General features: G+C 46.4%; 1 protein-coding gene across 3 annotated transcripts in view; it reads left to right on the top strand.

The window, feature by feature from the left end:
• lss (lanosterol synthase (2,3-oxidosqualene-lanosterol cyclase)) overlaps window positions 1–16,594 on the top strand; it is a 151,790-nt gene that overhangs the window by 72,624 nt on the left and 62,572 nt on the right. For all 3 annotated transcript variants that reach the window (XM_072483996.1, XM_072484003.1, XM_072484011.1), the window contains 2 exons: window positions 5,181–5,231; window positions 6,516–6,665. In XM_072483996.1, the coding sequence (XP_072340097.1) occupies window positions 5,181–5,231; window positions 6,516–6,665 (201 nt within the window). The remainder of the gene's footprint in view (window positions 1–5,180; window positions 5,232–6,515; window positions 6,666–16,594) is intronic.

The raw sequence follows: 16,594 nt of genomic DNA on the forward strand, positions 1-16,594 counted from the left end.
AAATCCATGCTGACTTGTCCTAATCCGACCCTGCACTTCCAAGAATTTAGAAATCTCATCCTTAACAATGGATTCTAGAATCTTGCCAACAACCGAGGTTAGGCTAATTGGCCTATAATTTTCCATCTTTTTCCTTGTTCCCTTCTTGAACAGGGGCGTTACAACAGCGATTTTCCAATCCTCTGGGACTTTCCCTGACTCCAGTGACTTTTGAAAGATCATAACTAACGCCTCCACTATTTCTTCAGCTATCTCCTTTAGAAGTCTAGGATGTAGCCCACCTGGGCCCGGAGATTTATCAATTTTTAGACCTCTTAGTTTCTCTAGCACTTTCTCCTTTGTGATGGCTACCATATTCAACTCTGCCCCCTGACTCTCCTGAATTGTTGAAAAGGTAGACAAGCTCTCTGTTTAATATCTTATCCAAAAGACCAATGTTGGGACGTAAGTGACTAATCCAGGCTAATAAATAGATCAACATAAAGCAGTACAAGAGTGGAGATTAAATCCAAAACTTTTTAAAAAATAAATGTTTTTATTGGGTTTTTGAACAAAGTATATTTACCGTTATGAACACAGAATATGAAATATATATATATGTATACATATATAGAAGAGAAGGGCACACCCAAACATACCAAAAAAAAAAGTAATAATAAAAAATAAAATAGAATAACTGGTAGGGTATTGTGCACCAGCTGAACAGCATCAACTCTGTACAACTGGCAAAATTATTTACAACACATAAGTAGGCGACTGTTTGTGGGGGGGAGGTAAATATACATTTGGAGAAACAATTACAGTGGGCAATACTCAAATGGGTTTGGTGTTGGTTGTCATAATATCCACTCATGTATATAATGAGATACAGGCAGTGACTGACTCACAGAATAATCAATAAACACACAGGACACAGAACATCCAATCACCAGACAGGACACTGCAGGGGACACCACCACTATAAAACACACAAGGCATCAAGACTCTGCGTCTTCTCACTGGATACAGCTACAGAGATAGTCAGGGTGCACAGTGCAGTGAGCACCGTCTCCATGTGACAGAGAGCCAGTCTGGTCAAGCCAGACAGAGGTTATCAGTTTAGATTAATAGAGTGTCAACCCACAGCAGATTATGTACAGCACTCGGCAGGTTCAATAAAACAGTGTTGAACCATCTCCTGTGTCGGAAACCTGTTTCTCATCTTACTGCATCCAGTTGCAGTCAGTGTTAAACCAACTCATATAACACATCATTGGTGTTGTCACTTGCTTCTCCCAGACAGATCTCGCTGTTGTTGTCGTCTCGCGCTCACCTCCGCTTCAGCCGTTCCTCCCGTCTTTCGCCTGTATTCTCCTTGTTCTCTGTTCCTGGAGATGCCAAGTTTGTTATCGTATCCCGTGCCCTCCTTCCGACTGTCATTTCCCTGCCCCCCCCCCCCCCCCTCCCTGGTTCTCCTCTCTTGTTCCCTGTGCTGCTGACCGCTAGCCGAACAGGATACTACGGCGGGCGATCAGGGAGGCAAAGGCAAGGGTGTCCGCCCTCCTCCTCCCCAGGAATAGATCTGGCTGGTCCGACACCCCGAAGACTGCCACTTTCGGGCATGATTCCATCCTCATCCCCACCACTTTGGACATTGCCTCGAAGAAGGCTGTCCAGTACCCCGCAAGTTTGGGGCAAGACCAGAACATGTGGGCGTGGTTGGCCGGGCCTCCTTGGCACCGTTCACATCTATCCTCCACCTCCGGGAAGAACCAACTCATACGGGTTCTTGTTAAGTGGGCTCTATGTACCACTTTTAGCTGCGTCAGGCTGAGCCTTGCGCACGTGGGGGTGGTGTTGATTGTGCAGTGCTTCGCTCCAGAGACCCCACCCTATCTCAATCCCCAGGTCCTGCTCCCATTTCTTTCTTGTTGCGTCCAGTACGGTGTCGGCCCTCTCTACCAGTCGGTCATATATGTCGCTACAGTTCCCTTTATCTAGTATGCTTGCGTCCAGTAACTCTTCCAGTAGTGTCTGTCGTGGCGGTTGTGGGTACGTCCTTGTCTCCTTTCGTAGGAAGTTTTTGAGTTGTAGATACCTTAGCTTGTTACCCCTGGCTAGCTGGAATTTCTCTGTCAGTTCGTCCAGTGTTGCGATCCTGCCGTCGGTGTATAGGTCCCTGACTGTCAGTGTCCCTCCGTCCTGCCCCCACCTTTTGAATAGAATTTTGGCCAGTATTTTGGCGTCTGCATTCAGCAGTGAGATGGATCTCTATGACCCACATTCCGTTGGGTCTTTGTCTTTCTTAGGTATCAGCGAGATTGAGGCCTGTGCTAGCGTGGGTGGCATGTGCCCCTTGCTAGCGAGTCTGTGAACATCTCCAGCAGGTGCGGGGCCAGTGCTGTCGCAAAACTTTTGTAGAGGTCCGCCGGGAACCTGTCTGGTTCCGGCGCCTTCCCCGCCTGCATGGAGCTAATGCTGTCCATGATCTCTCCCAGTGCTAGTGCTGCTTCCAGGCCCCGTTTTCTGCCCTCCCCCACGACTGGAATGTCCAGTCCATCAAGGAACCATTCACCCCGGACTCCCCCATTGGGGGCTCTGAGGTGTACAGCCCTTGGTAGAAGGCCTTGAAGGTTTTGTTGATCTTTTCTGGTTCTGTTTCTAGTGTGCCTCTGGTATCCCTGATTTGTGCAATTTCTCTGGTGGCTGCCTGCTTTCTCAGCTGGTGCGCCAGCAGGCGGCTGGCTTTGTCTCTGTGTTTGTTTAGGGTCCCACGTGCCTGGCGGAGTTGGTGCACTGCTTTCCTGGTGGAGAGCAGATCAAAGTTCCTTTGTAGCTCTTTCCTCTCCGCCAGGAGCTCTACGGTCGTGGCCTTGGAGTATTTACGGTCCACCTCCAGTATGGAGTCGGCCAGCTGCTGCCTAGCCGCCCTTTCCTCCCTATCTCTTCGCGCTTTGAAAGCGATGATTTCCCCTCTTAGTACGGCCTTTAGCGCTTCCCAGAACGTGAAGGTGAGACAGCCCCATTCTGGTTGTTCTCCATGTTCTTTGCTATGGCCCTCAATATCTTTTTGTTGAAGACCTTGCCAGCTAGTAGGGCAGTGTCCAACCTCCATGTGGAGCATTGGGCCCTGCCCGTCTCCAGCCTCACGTCCATGTAATGTGGAACGTGGTCTGATATCACAATTGCTGAGTATTCCACTTTGTCTATCCCCGGAAGCACCGTTTTCCCCACCACAAAGAAGTCAATTCTGGTGTATGCGTTGTGTACTGGGGAGAAGAAGGAGAACTCCTCCTCCCCTGGGTGGTTGAACCTCCAGGGGTCCACCGCTCCCATCTGTTCCATAAAGCGACTGAGTTCCCTTGCCATGCTTGAGGTTTTCCCCGTTTTGGGGTTTGATCTGTCTGTCGCTGGATCCTGTACACAGTTGAAGTACCCCCCCCCCATGATTAGTCGGTGCGTCGCTATGTCAGGGATTTCTGCCATGGTCTTCTTTAAATCCAAACCTAACTCGTGGAGACAGTGCTACCAATTTGCCACGCTGGTTATTTTGAAAGCCAGTTAACTGCCCTGTGTTAATTTTAGTACATATCTCTGGGGCAGGAGAGTCCTATTCAGACTATGTCAGCTGTGACTCGCATGGTAGCATGTACTCCTGCCTCTGAGTAAGAAGGCTGTGGATTCAAGTCTCACTCTCAATACCTGACCACATAATCTATTCTGAGACTGCAGTGCTGCACTGGCAGTGGGGCCATTCTTCATATGAGATATTAAACCATCTGCCCTCTCAGGACACAGACAATCCCATGACATGATTTCAGAAGAGAGCAGGGCTGGTTTCCTAGTCAATATTTATCCCTAAACCAACACCGCAAAAAGAGATGATCTAATTATTACCACATCACTGTCTGGGATTTATGTGTACATGTTGGACAATGTATTTCCTACATTACAACGGTAATCACACTTCAAATGCATTTAATTGGCTATAAATTTCTGGGACATCTGGTGGCCATGAAAGAACAAATAAATGAAAGTTTTTCTATTTCCTTTATGTGTGCATTCTGGCATTTGATGTGGGTCACAGTCAGTAGAAGTTATTTGAATATAATGGGAATCAAATTGATATGTGTTTTTCCCATTTGTGAATTAAACAGGCTCGATCTGTACAATTTTCTGAGTGTAAGGTTCTGCAGGAACGTTACCATATCAGTTCTTGCTGTGTTCAGGTGTCATTGGCAGGAGCCTGAAATGGTTCTTGGATTAATTTAAATATGCTAAGTGCTGTGCGTCTGTTTTAGGGCCCTTTAGAAAGATGTATGGAAAATCAATGCAAGCTCAGACTAGATTTTCCAGCTCAACAGCAGTGAAGGCTGCTGAAGAAATGTTTGGGAAAGTTTGGTTTTAGTTCACATTCCACAGAAGGGGCAGTAACTGGAGTGCTCGTCCCAGCTCCACAGCACCACTACAGGTTGCTGCCCCTTCTGCAAACCCTGCACATCTTATTCCTCATACATCCACGAATGAAAATAATGTTTCACTATTTACCCGCACCTGAGCTTCTCTCTCAACACTGCTCCTGCATGCCACATTACTACTGCTGCTCCCAATTCTGCAGACAGTGTTGGGTCTCACTCACTTATCCGTCTCTTCCCCTCCCAGGTCCCCCACCACCATCGGCAGTTCCTTATTTCCCCCACTGTCGCTGGTCACATATGCCCCATGGATTGTTTTAGATAAATAAACATTGGTCCAACGGCAAGTTATATATTTTTGTGTTCCTTAAATGCCTCAGCTACAAATTTAAGTTTTTAGTTTGAAACTGCCCAAATGGACATGGTCAGCCAGCATACAATATTCAACTTAATAACCCTATTAGTTTGCACAAGATTATGCCAAAAAAGAGTCATCAAAAGATCAGAACATTCTGAGAGATCATTGATTGCCCCAACTTTGAATCGCTCTATTATGAAGCACTGGATGAAAGTATCTACTTTTTCCTCATGATTTATATTTAGCAGTGGAGGTCTAAAGGAGTTGCCACACACGATAAGTCACTATGAGCAAGTGAAATAGGCTTATGGATAACTAATCCTACTGAATTTCTCCTTAAAGGAGAGAAAAGGGAGCGAAACAAGGCTAGTGTGAGAACTGAATAAACATCAACATCTCCCACCTTAAATGAATTGTTTTTTTCACAGGTCCGAGACAATCCTCCCGATTATGACAAGTATTACCGTCAGATGAATAAGGTAATTTGTTTGCAGATGCTGATTCACAAACTCAGAGTTCCAAAGCCAGATTCCTTTGATCGAAAATGTGTTGTCATTTGAAGTTTTTCTTTTCCTGCAGTGAAATTGAAATCGCCATTTTTTCTCTTTTCAAATAATGTGGCTCTCCTTAGAAGTCAGAGTGAAAGTGAACAGCAGTTTGTATTTTCATGGCGCATCTTTTGTACAAAATTGTCTTGAGTGTTTGAATCGAGCGGGACATTGAGCACACAGTAAGGATTTTGATGAGGAGGGAGGTGGCACAGGCCAATGGTACGAGTTTCTAGGAGACATCTAAAGGATCAGCAAGAGTGAAGAGCCCCTACTGAATTTGGAGTCTATAGAAGATCGGAGCTCATTAAGGACTTGACAACAGATAGGTATGTGGATAGTAAGGAAGATGAGGCAAGTGGATAGTAGCCCTGGTGTTATTGATAGTAATTGATTGTGGTGGAGATGATTGTAGTGATTGTTGAAGGGTAACTGTGTAAATGTTTAATAGAGGGATATCCAATAAAAGTACTTTTGGGGGCAGCAGAGATGACGATGTGGAGATGGGAAGATGAATAGTTTTGAAAAGATTCAGTAAGTACAGTGGCACAAGTTGAGAACAGTTTGAAAATAAGTGGTGTCTCTCATTTAAGGCAGAGACGAGGAGAAATTTATTTTCTGAGGGTCATTAGTCTTTGGAATTCTCTTCCCCACAGTGCAGTGAAGACTGAGTTATTGAATATATTCAAGACTGAATTAGACAGATTTGTCAAGGGAGTTGAGGGTTATTGGGGAACAGGCAGGAAAATGGAGTTTCTGGCCACAATCAAATCAGCCATGATCTTATTGAAAGGCAGAGCAGGCTCAATGGGCAAATGACCAACTCCCCCTATTTCTCACACTAAGAAAGAAGTTCTGCTGAGGGAATATGAGGACAAAGGTCTCTGGATTACCACCTGAGCTATGATCAAAATGGGATTGGGTAAATAAGATCAGAGTGTTGAATGCGTGGCTAGATTTTCAGAAGCCATTTTACAAGAGCTTATTTGCAAATCAAGGACAAGTCATTATTGTGACATTGGTTGAGAGGTATGTGATAGAAAGTAGGAATTAAATATATTGTCTAATTGTTAGCAGATGAAAATGAAATACTCCTGTTCCGATGATCAGTCCCAATGGGTTTCCTTCTCAGTCGTCAGTTTGCTTCCTTGCCCCACTACCCCTCCGGCATGAGGTAAATGCTCATTATAACTTTACTGGTGATGTGTGTTGCAGGGTGGTTTCTCATTTAGCACTCGTGACTGTGGCTGGATTGTAGCAGATTGTACGGCAGAAGGCTTGAAATCTATAATGCTGTTGCAAGAGAATTGTCCCTTCATAACGGAGCACATCTCTGAGGAACGACTGTTTGATGCTGTCAATGTGGTAAGCAGGGATAATTAGTGGGAAAGGCAGTATCCACAGGGAATAATGGAAGGATTGAATCACACTCAAACTCATTTGCCCCACACCTCCACCCATTGACAAACATAAATGGAAGAGGGAATTAAATATGGAGTAAGAAGGACATACTGCATGTGGAGCAGCGGGAGTCACGAGTGAAGGGCGAGAGGGCATGAGGAACTGAGCCGGGATTGTCAGCTCTAGAGGTAGCAGAGAAACGGTCAATACCATTACTGCACATGAAATAGAAGCATTTGTCATGTCCCAATATATTCTGAACTTCCACCTAACGTTTAGATTTTATAACTGGCCACAAAGCGCTGCACAAAGATGGGCATCTGAGGGGCACATGACATTAGTGGGTTAAGACTGTATCAAGAGGGATCAAAGGGACATTCCAGACTGATGTTGACTTAATGCCCTATCCTGAAGGAGGTATATCAAGTCCTTCAAATGGGTCCTTCAAATACATCTCTGACAGTGTGGAATCCACAAAACAGGATAGATTATTGACCTAACCACTCGCCTTATTTGGAAAAGGACTTTCGACTTGGGTCACATGATGAGACAGCCATGTTTTCTGTCGGATTTAAAATCAGTCTAAGCTGGTGGGGACAAAGTTCCATCATGAAACCATCAAACTAGTTACAGGTCATCCAAACAGAAATGGTAATGAACAGAATCACATTGCAATTGAAGACCCTGAGGAATGTGACACTACACGAACACAACAGCAATGTCGTGACTGACACTATACTAACACAACGGCATGTAGTGACTGACACTACACTAACACAACGGCAATGTAGTGACTGACACTACACTAACACAACGGCAATGTAGTGACTGACACTACACTAACACAACGGCAATGTAGTGACTGACACTACACTAACACAACGGCAATGTAGTGACTGACACTACACTAACAACAGCAATGTAGTGACTGACACTACACTAACACAACGGCAATGTAGTGACTGACACTACACTAACACAACGGCAATGTAGTGACTGACACTACACTAACACAACGGCAATGTAGTGACTGACACTACACTAACAACAGCAATGTAGTGACTGACACTACACTAACACAACGGCAATGTAGTGACTGACACTACACTAACACAACGGCAATGTAGTGACTGACACTACACTAACGCACCAGCAGTGTAGTGACTGTGACACTATACTAACACACCAGCAGAGTAGAGACTGGCACTACACTAACACACCAGCAGAGTAGAGACTGTGACACTACACTAACACACCAGCACTGTAGAGACTGTGGCACTACACTAACACACCAGCAGAGTAGAGACTGTGACACTACACTAACACACCAGCAGAGTAGAGACTGAGACACTACACTAACACACCAGCAGTGTAGAGACTGTGACACTATACTAACACACCAGCAGTGTAGTTACTGTGACACTACACTAACACACCAGCAGTGTAGTGACTGTGACACTACACTAACACACCAGCAGTGTAGTGACTGTGACACTACACTAACACACCAGCAGTATAGAGACTTTGATACTACACTAACACACCAGCAGTGTAGAGACTGTGACACTACACTAAATGTAGTGACTGACACTACACTAATACAACAGCAGTGTAGTGCCTGTGACACTACACTAGCACACCAGTGTCGTGACTGACACTGCACAAACACACCAGCAGTGTAGTGACTGTGACACTTTGTGAACACACCAGCAAAATAGAGACTTTGACACTACACTAACACACCAGCAGTGTAGACACTGTGACACTACACTAACACAATAGCAGTGTAGTGACCGTGACACTACACTAACACACCAGCAGTGTCGTGACCATGACACTACACTAACACCAGCAGTGTAGAGACTGTGACACTACACTAACACACCAGCAGTGTCGTGACCATGACACTACACTAACACAGCAATGTAGTGACTGTGACACTTTGCTAACACACCAGCCGGCCGTGTAGTGACTGTGGCACTACACTAACACAGCAGCAGTGTAGAGACTGCGACACTACACTAACACACCAGCAGTGTAGTGACTGTGACACTATACTAACACACCAGCAGAGCAGAGACTGTGGCACTACACTAACACACCAGCAGTGTAGAGACTGTGGCACTACACTAACACACCAACAGTGTAGAGACTGTGTCACTACACTAACACACCAGCAGTGTTGTGACTGTGACACTTTGCTAACACACCAGCCGTGTAGTGACTGTGACACTACAGTAACACACCAGCAATGTAGAGACTTTGACACTACACTAAGACACCAGCAGTGTAGTGACTGTGACACTATACTAACACACCAGCAGTGTAGAGACTGTGGTACTACACTAACACACCAGCAGTGCCGTGACTGTGACACTTTGCTAACACACCAGCAGTGTAGTGACTGTGACACTATACTAACACACCAGCAGTGTAGTGACTGTGACACTTTGCTAACACACCAGCAGTGTAGTGACCGTGACACTACACTAAGACACCAGCAGTGTAGAGACTGTGGCACTACTACACTAACACACCAGCAGTGTAGAGACTTTGATACTACACTAACACACCAGCAGTGTAGAGACTGTGGCACTACACTAACACACCAGCAGTGTCGTGACTGTGACACTTTGCTAACACACCAGCCGTGTACTGACTGTGACACTACAGTAACACACCAGCAATGTAGAGACTTTGACACTACACTAAGACACCAGCAGTGTAGTGACTGTGACACTATACTAACACACCAGCAGTGTAGAGACTGTGGTACTACACTAACACACCAGCAGTGTCGTGACTGTGACACTTTGCTAACACACCAGCAGTGTAGTGACTGTGACACTATACTAACACACCAGCAGTGTAGTGACTGTGACACTTTGCTAACACACCAGCAGTGTAGTGACCGTGACACTACACTAAGACACCAGCAGTGTAGAGACTGTGGCACTACTACACTAACACACCAGCAGTGTAGAGACTGTGGTACTACACTAACACGCCAGCAGTGTGGAGACTGTGGCACTACACTAACACACCAGCAGCAGTGTAGAGACTGTGGCACTACACTAACACACCGGCAGTGTAGAGACTGTGACACTACACTAACACACCAGCAGTGTAGAGACTGGCACTACACTAACACACCACCAGCAGTGTGGAGACTGTGGCACTACACTAACACACCAGCAGTGTAGAGACTGACACTACACTAACACGCCAGCAGTGTGGAGACTGTGGCACTACACTAACACACCAACAGTGTAGAGACTGTGACACTACACTAACACACCAGCAGTGTGGAGACTGTGGCACTACACTAACACACCAGCAGTGTAGAGACTGTGGCACTACACTAACTCACCAGCAGTGTAGAGACTGTGGCACTACACTAACTCACCAGCAGTGTAGTGACTGTGGCACTACACTAACTCACCAGCAGTGTAGAGACTGAGGCACTACACTAACACACCAGCAGTGTAGAGACTGTGGCACTACACTAACACACCAGCAGTGTAGTGACTGTGGCACTACACTAACACACCAGCAGTGTAGAGACTGTGGCACTACACTAACACACCAGCAGTGTAGTGACTGTGGCACTACACTAACACACCAGCAGTGTAGAGACTGACACTACACTAACACACCAGCAGTGTGGAGACTGTGGCACTACACTAACACACCAACAGTGTAGAGACTGTGACACTACACTAACACACCAGCAGTGTGGAGACTGTGGCACTACACTAACACACCAGCAGTGTAGAGACTGTGGCACTACACTAACACACCAGCAGTGTAGTGACTGTGGCACTACACTAACACACCAGCAGTGTAGAGACTGTGGCACTACACTAACACACCAGCAGTGTAGTGACTGACACTACACTAACACACCAGCAGCAGTGTGGAGACTGTGGCACTACACTAACACACCGGCAGTGTAGAGACTGTGACACTACACTAACACACCAGCAGTGTAGAGACTGGCACTACACTAACATACCACCAGCAGTGTGGAGACTGTGGCACTACACTAACACACCGGCAGTGTAGAGACTGTGACACTACACTAACACACCAGCAGTGTAGAGACTGGCACTACACTAACACACCAGCAGTGTAGAGACTGTGGCACTACACTAACACACCAGCAGTGTAGTGACTGTGGCACTACACTAACACACCAGCAGTGTAGAGACTGTGGCACTACACTAACTCACCAGCAGTGTAGAGACTGTGGCACTACACTAACTCACCAGCAGTGTAGTGACTGTGGCACTACACTAACTCACCAGCAGTGTAGAGACTGAGGCACTACACTAACACACCAGCAGTGTAGAGACTGAGGCACTACACTAACACACCAGCAGTGTAGAGACTGTGGCACTACACTAACACCAGCAGTGTAGAGACTGTGGCACTACACTAACACACCAGCAGTGTAGAGACTGTGGCACTACACTAACACACCAGCAGTGTAGAGACTGTGGCACTACACTAACACCAGCAGTGTAGAGACTGTGGCACTACACTAACACACCAGCAGTGTAGAGACTGTGGCACTACACTAACACCAGCAGTGTAGAGACTGTGGCACTACACTAACACACCAGCAGTGTGGAGACTGTGGCACTACACTAACACACCAGCAGTGTAGAGACTGTGGCACTACACTAACACACCAGCAGTGTAGTGACTGTGGCACTACACTAACACACCAGCAGTGTAGAGACTGTGGCACTACACTAACACACCAGCAGTGTAGTGACTGTGGCACTACACTAACACACCAGCAGTGTAGAGACTGACACTACACTAACACACCAGCAGTGTGGAGACTGTGGCACTACACTAACACACCAGCAGTGTGGAGACTGTGACACTACACTAACACACCAGCAGTGTGGAGACTGTGGCACTACACTAACACACCAGCAGTGTAGAGACTGTGGCACTACACTAACACACCAGCAGTGTAGTGACTGACACTACACTAACACACCAGCAGTGTGGAGACTGTGGCACTACACAAACACACCAACAGTGTAGAGACTGTGACACTACACGAACACACCAGCATTGTGGAGACTGTGGCACTACACTAACTCACCAGCAGTGTAGAGACTGTGGCACTACACTAACTCACCAGCAGTGTAGAGACTGTGGCACTACACTAACACACCAGCAGTGTGGAGACTGTGGCTCTACACTAACACACCAGCAGTGTAGAGACTGTGGCACTACACTAACTCACCAGCAATGTAGAGACTGTGGCACTACACTAACACCAGCAGTGTGGAGACTGTGGCACTACACTAACACACCAGCAGTGTAGAGACTGTGGCACTACACTAACACACCAGCAGTGTAGAGACTGTGGCACTACACTAACACACCAGCAGTGTAGAGACTGTGGCACTACACTAACTCACCAGCAGTGTAGTGACTGTGGCACTACACTAACTCACCAGCAGTGTAGAGACTGTGGATTTACACTAACACCAGCAGTGTGGAGACTGTGGCACTACACTAACTCACCAGCAGTGTAGAGACTGTGGCACTACACTAACACACCAGCAGCAGTGTCGAGACTGTGGTACTACACTAACACCAGCAGTGTAGAGACTGTGGCACTACACTAACACCAGCAGTGTGGAGACTGTGGCGCTACACTAACACACCAGCAGTGTAGAGACTGTGGCACTACACTAACACCAGCAGTGTGGAGACTGTGGCACTACACTAACTCACCAGCAATGTAGAGACTGTGGCACTACACTAACACCAGCAGTGTGGAGACTGTGGCGCTACACTAACACACCAGCAGTGTAGAGACTGTGGCACTACACTAACACACCAGCAGTGTAGAGACTGTGGCACTACACTAACACACCAGCAGTGTAGTGACTGTGGCAGTACACTAACACACCAGCAGTGTAGAGACTGTGGCACTACACTAACACACCAGCAGTGTAGAGACTGTGGCACTACACTAACTCACCAGCAGTGTGGAGACTGTGGCTCTACACTAACACCAGCAGTGTAGAGACTGTGGCACTACACTAACACACCAGCAATGTAGAGCCTGTGGCACTACACTAACACACCAGCAGTGTGGAGACTGTGGCTCTACACTAACACCAGCAGTGTGGAGACTGTGGCACTACACTAACTCACCAGCAGTGTAGAGACTGTGGCAGTACACTAACACACCAGCAGTGTAGAGACTGTGGCACTACACTAACACACCAGCAATGTAGAGCCTGTGGCACTACACTAACTCACCAGCAGTGTGGAGACTGTGGCACTACACTAACTCACCAGCAGTGTGGAGACTGTGGCTCTACACTAACACACCAGCAGTGTGGAGACTGTGGCACTACACTAACTCACCAGCAGTGTGGAGACTGTGGCACTACACTAACTCACCAGCAGTGTAGAGACTGTGGCACTACACTAACACCAGCAGTGTAGAGACTGTGGCACTACACTAACTCACCAGCAGTGTAGAGACTGTGGCACTACACTAACTCACCAGCAGTGTAGAGACTGTGGCACTACACTAACTCACCAGCAGTGTAGAGACTGTGGCACTACACTAACTCACCAGCAGTGTAGAGACTGTGGCACTACACTAACTCACCAGCAGTGTAGAGACTGTGGCACTACACTAACACACCAGCAATGTAGAGACTGTGGCACTACACTAACACCAGGTGTGGAAAGTCCTGCTTCACTGTAGAAAGTTATGAAATGAGTTCAATAAATTGGTGTGTAAAATAAATTACCGTGGTGATTGTCAGATTGTTTTTTAAAATGCAGCTGGTTGACCTCTGCCCATTGAGCAATTGAAATTGTTGGAACCTACTCCAGTTCCACAATCTGTGATTACTCTTGATGCCCTCTGAAAATAATCCACTTGGAATCCAGTTGTTTGAACAAAATGAATTGTAACGACCATGAAAGCACTATTGTTACAATGACTGCGGCAGTTCAAGGAGATGAATCTACCCATGGGTATCAAAAGGGTGGGGGTGAAGTGCAATGTGTGCTGTATTATCCTCGACCCAAGAACAAAACACAATGCATCAACTAGCATTGTTAATGAACTAATGCGGGCTTATTTCAAAGCATTGTTTGTTAATTATAGCTTTTTTCTTTTCCTTAACATCCAAAAAGCATACCTACATATTCAATATATGTAATATATTGTCAAGAACCACGTTGATGTTATCTGCGAGGGTATCCCAACTTGAAACAACAGTTCGTGGGAGTATGGTTTTATTTTGTTTTGGTGAGGAGACAAGTGGAACCCCAGTGAAAATAAATAGCCCAGTCCCCGGTAACAATTCTTAAAGACTATTTATTAAAGTAAAGACAAATATACACAAACATGACTGTACTCTCACGCAATTATGATTTCCTAAACACACATTTTTTTTTCGAAAATATTTTATTGAGGCATTTATAATTGTAATAATTTCCAGCACCAAATTTCAACAAAAACACAACAATATAACCAACAAACCAACATGGCTGACACAAACAATGCCACCTTCCCCAGCCACCCCTCCGTTGGTTCTATCCTTACTCGTCTCTCCCATGCCTCCCCTTCCACCCCCCGCCCCTGCTGACAACTTAATATTTCTCAAAGAAGTTGATGAATGGCTGCTACCTCCGAACAAACCCCTGCACGAACCCCTCAAGGCGAATTTAATTCTTTCAAGTCAGAAACCTCGCCATGTCGCTAACCCATAACACCGACTTCGGAGGTTCCGAGTCCCTCTGCCCTCGTAAGATCCATCTCTGGGCCACCAGGGAGGCAAAGGCCAGGACGTCGGCCTCTCTCACCTCCTGGGTCTTCCGACACCCCAAAGATCGCCACCTCTGGACTCGGCCCCACCCTCACTTGTAAGACCTATGATATGACGTCAGCAAATCCCTGCCAGAAACCCCTCAGCCTCGGACATGCCCAAAACATATGGACATGGTTCGCAGGGCCCCCTGCACAGCGCCCACACCTATCCTCCACCTGTTCAAAGAATCTGCTCTTCCGGGCCACAGTCATGTGTGCCCTGTGGACCACTGTATCATGCTGAGCCTGGCGCACGACGAGGATGCATTAACTCTCCTCTGGCCCTCCTCCCATAATCCGGCCTCCAACTCTTCTCCCCCAGCACTACTTCCCACTTTCTCTTCACCTCTCCTATCAGGGCTCCCTCCCACTCCATTAGCTCCTCATAGATCTCCTGAGACCTTCCCCTCTCCTACTCCTGTTCTCGACACCACCTTATCCTGTAGCCCCGGGACAGCAGTTGCAGGAAGGTCGAAACCTGCCTCCGCACAAAATCTATCACCTGCAGATACCGGAACCCATTCCCCCTGGCAACTCAAACTCCTCCTCCAGGCTTGGGAAACCCTCATCAATAAAGAGATCCTCAAATCTCTCGATCCCTACCTGCCACACACAGTTTCTATACACCATCCCCTTGTTACACATTATAACGTGTATAATGTATAACCGACTGGGGACTGCTTTAGCTCAGTTGGCTGGACAGCTAGTTTGATGCAGAGCAAAACCAACAGCACTTGTTCCGGCTGAGGTTATGCATGAATGTTCCACCTTCTCAACCTTGCCCCTCACCTGAGGTATGATGATCCTCAGGTTAAATCACTGCCAGTCAGTTCTCCCCTCAAAGGGGAAAGCAGTATCTGGTCATCTGGGACAATAGCGACTTAAAATCTATGATACCTGAACTCTTAAGATGTCCCCTGTTCCGGAAACAATATACAAATTGATTAACCAGCTGTAGTTACACACAATACAGGGATGATACTCCAATCTGGAATCGTCTTTTTCCTCGTCCAGCAAAGATATTTTGAAACTGTTGGCACAAAGGCTTTCTGCACTGCCTTGACTCTAAGACTTAGATGCTTGTCTGCTGTAAACCTGGCCTTCAGGCTTGATGGCTGGAAACTTGATGGCCTGCCCTTTTTCTGAGCCTGTTAGATGGTGACTGCCTCTCCCAGCTTTTTAGGGTCTGGACAATTATATCTTTGTTGTCCTTTGATTATGCTTTTTGGGTTTTCGACTGTCTGCCCCCGTCAACCTTCTTGACCAAACATTAACATACGTCTATCTCGGACTTTCCCAATGGTCTGTTATCTGATTCTCCTTTATAAACTATTCACACTAGATTATTATCTAAACTGCCGTTCTATACCCGTTATTGGGAGAGACGCATACCAGTTGAGACTCTTTGAATACTGTCTATGCTGCCTCCAGGCAGATTCATGACATATATATTCAGATTTTGCTTTATTTCAGGGAAGTCGGGGACAATTTCACTTTCCCTAGTGCAATATAGTGCAGGCATTGGAAATCTGAAATAAAACACAATTTCTAGAAATACTCAGCAGGTCTTGCAGCGTATTTAGGGGGAGAAATAAAGTTAATATTTGAAGTCAAAGACCTTTTATCAAAGCTGGAGAAAGTTGGAGATGTGATGGGTTTAAAGCAACTCAAGAGGCAAAGGGTGAGGAGAGGGAAAGGAGGAAAGAAGGAGATAAAAGTTTAATGGTGTAAGGCAACAAGTGATAGTTATGGGACAAGCAAAGAAACAAGAGGTTTAAATGGTAACTGCAGAATTATTACCAACAACTGCTGGCAGAAAAAATATAGTTATGTTCTAATTTGTTGAACTCACCAAGAACCGAAGGAAGCACAATCCCACTCAAAGGATGACGTGCTGTTCCTTGAGCTTCCATTGAGCTTTATTAGAACAGTGTTGGAGGCCCAAGGACAAGAGGGGTCAGAATAAGATTGAGGTGAAGAAATAAAAATGACAGGCAATTGCAAGCTGAGCGTCAGCTGGCAGACA

This window comes from Scyliorhinus torazame, chromosome 2 (genome assembly GCF_047496885.1).
Source record: "Scyliorhinus torazame isolate Kashiwa2021f chromosome 2, sScyTor2.1, whole genome shotgun sequence".
Classification (NCBI taxonomy): domain Eukaryota; kingdom Metazoa; phylum Chordata; class Chondrichthyes; order Carcharhiniformes; family Scyliorhinidae; genus Scyliorhinus; species Scyliorhinus torazame.